Below are 934 nucleotides of genomic sequence, written 5' to 3'. Positions count from 1 at the left end.
CCGCAGGTTGGCCACCTCGGCCGTGGCCCTGTCGAGCGCCTGCTGCTGCGCGTGCGCGCGCCGGTCCCACTGCGCCTTGGCGGCGGTGGTGTCGCTGATCTGCGGGGCAGAGGGGGGGCGCGGGGTTGAGGGGAGGCGGGAGTTGGCGAAAAGCGGGGTGGATGCCCGCCCTGCGGGCTGGACCGAGCCAGCCCCATATACCCAAGTGTGGGCGTCAAGGCGGGCACCCGGCGCTGTCGTGGCTGTGCGTGTATGCGCCCTTTGGTCCCAGGCTCAGCGGCAGCCGAGAAGACCCCAGGAGAAGACCAGAGGCAGCGGAACGGCCCGCGGCTTCCCGGTAGCTGCCCACCAGCTTCTCGTAGCACGCCGTGGTCGCGGTCGCGCTGGCTGCCATTTTATCCATCGCGGCCTGGGGCAAAAAGGAGAGGGTGGGTCGCAAACAGTGGGTCGGATGACGAGGGGATGACGTCAGCGGGGTGGGCTCCTGACAAGGGGGCTCGACCGCAACCCCAGTGGGCAAGTGGGCCCCGCAGCTGCGCCTCAGGCGCGGCTCTGCGCACGCGCCGCAGCCGGGGCCGCGGCAAAGGGGGCACGGGCGCGCAAGCCCGGCGGCAGCGGGCGGGGTCGGGAGCGAGGGGCGCACGCGCGTGCGCACGGGCGGGCGGGCGCACCTTTTGCTCCGCGGCGTCCCCGATGGCTTTCTCGAACCCGGCGCGGTACACGGCGGCGTCGACCGTCGCCTTGGCCTGTGAAATTGCGGGCGGGCGGCGCCTGAGGAGCAGCAGCAAGGACAGTCAGAGGCCCGCGGCACGGCGCTGCGGCACGGCCGGGCAGCAAGAGCAAACCCAGGGTGACTGACGTGATTGGAGCGGCTTTCTGAGTTGCGCACGCGGCGCTCGCGCCCCCAAAACGGCCCGCCCGCCGACCCACCAGC

General features: G+C 72.6%; 1 protein-coding gene across 1 annotated transcript in view; it reads right to left on the bottom strand.

Annotated features, from left to right (window-relative positions):
• Positions 1 to 214: 214 nt before the first annotated feature.
• MNEG_13636 (hypothetical protein) overlaps positions 215 to 934 on the bottom strand; it is a gene marked incomplete at both ends in the record, with an annotated part of 3450 nt that continues 2730 nt past the window's right edge. The window contains 2 exons of the mRNA XM_014037893.1: positions 215 to 409; positions 672 to 771. Of these exons, the coding sequence (XP_013893347.1) occupies positions 215 to 409; positions 672 to 771 (295 nt within the window). The remainder of the gene's footprint in view (positions 410 to 671; positions 772 to 934) is intronic.

This window comes from Monoraphidium neglectum (assembly GCF_000611645.1).
Source record: "Monoraphidium neglectum strain SAG 48.87 unplaced genomic scaffold scaffold03952, whole genome shotgun sequence".
NCBI classification, from domain to species: domain Eukaryota; kingdom Viridiplantae; phylum Chlorophyta; class Chlorophyceae; order Sphaeropleales; family Selenastraceae; genus Monoraphidium; species Monoraphidium neglectum.
Note: the sequence above shows the minus strand (reverse complement) of the source record. Positions and strands in the feature narration are given on the sequence as shown.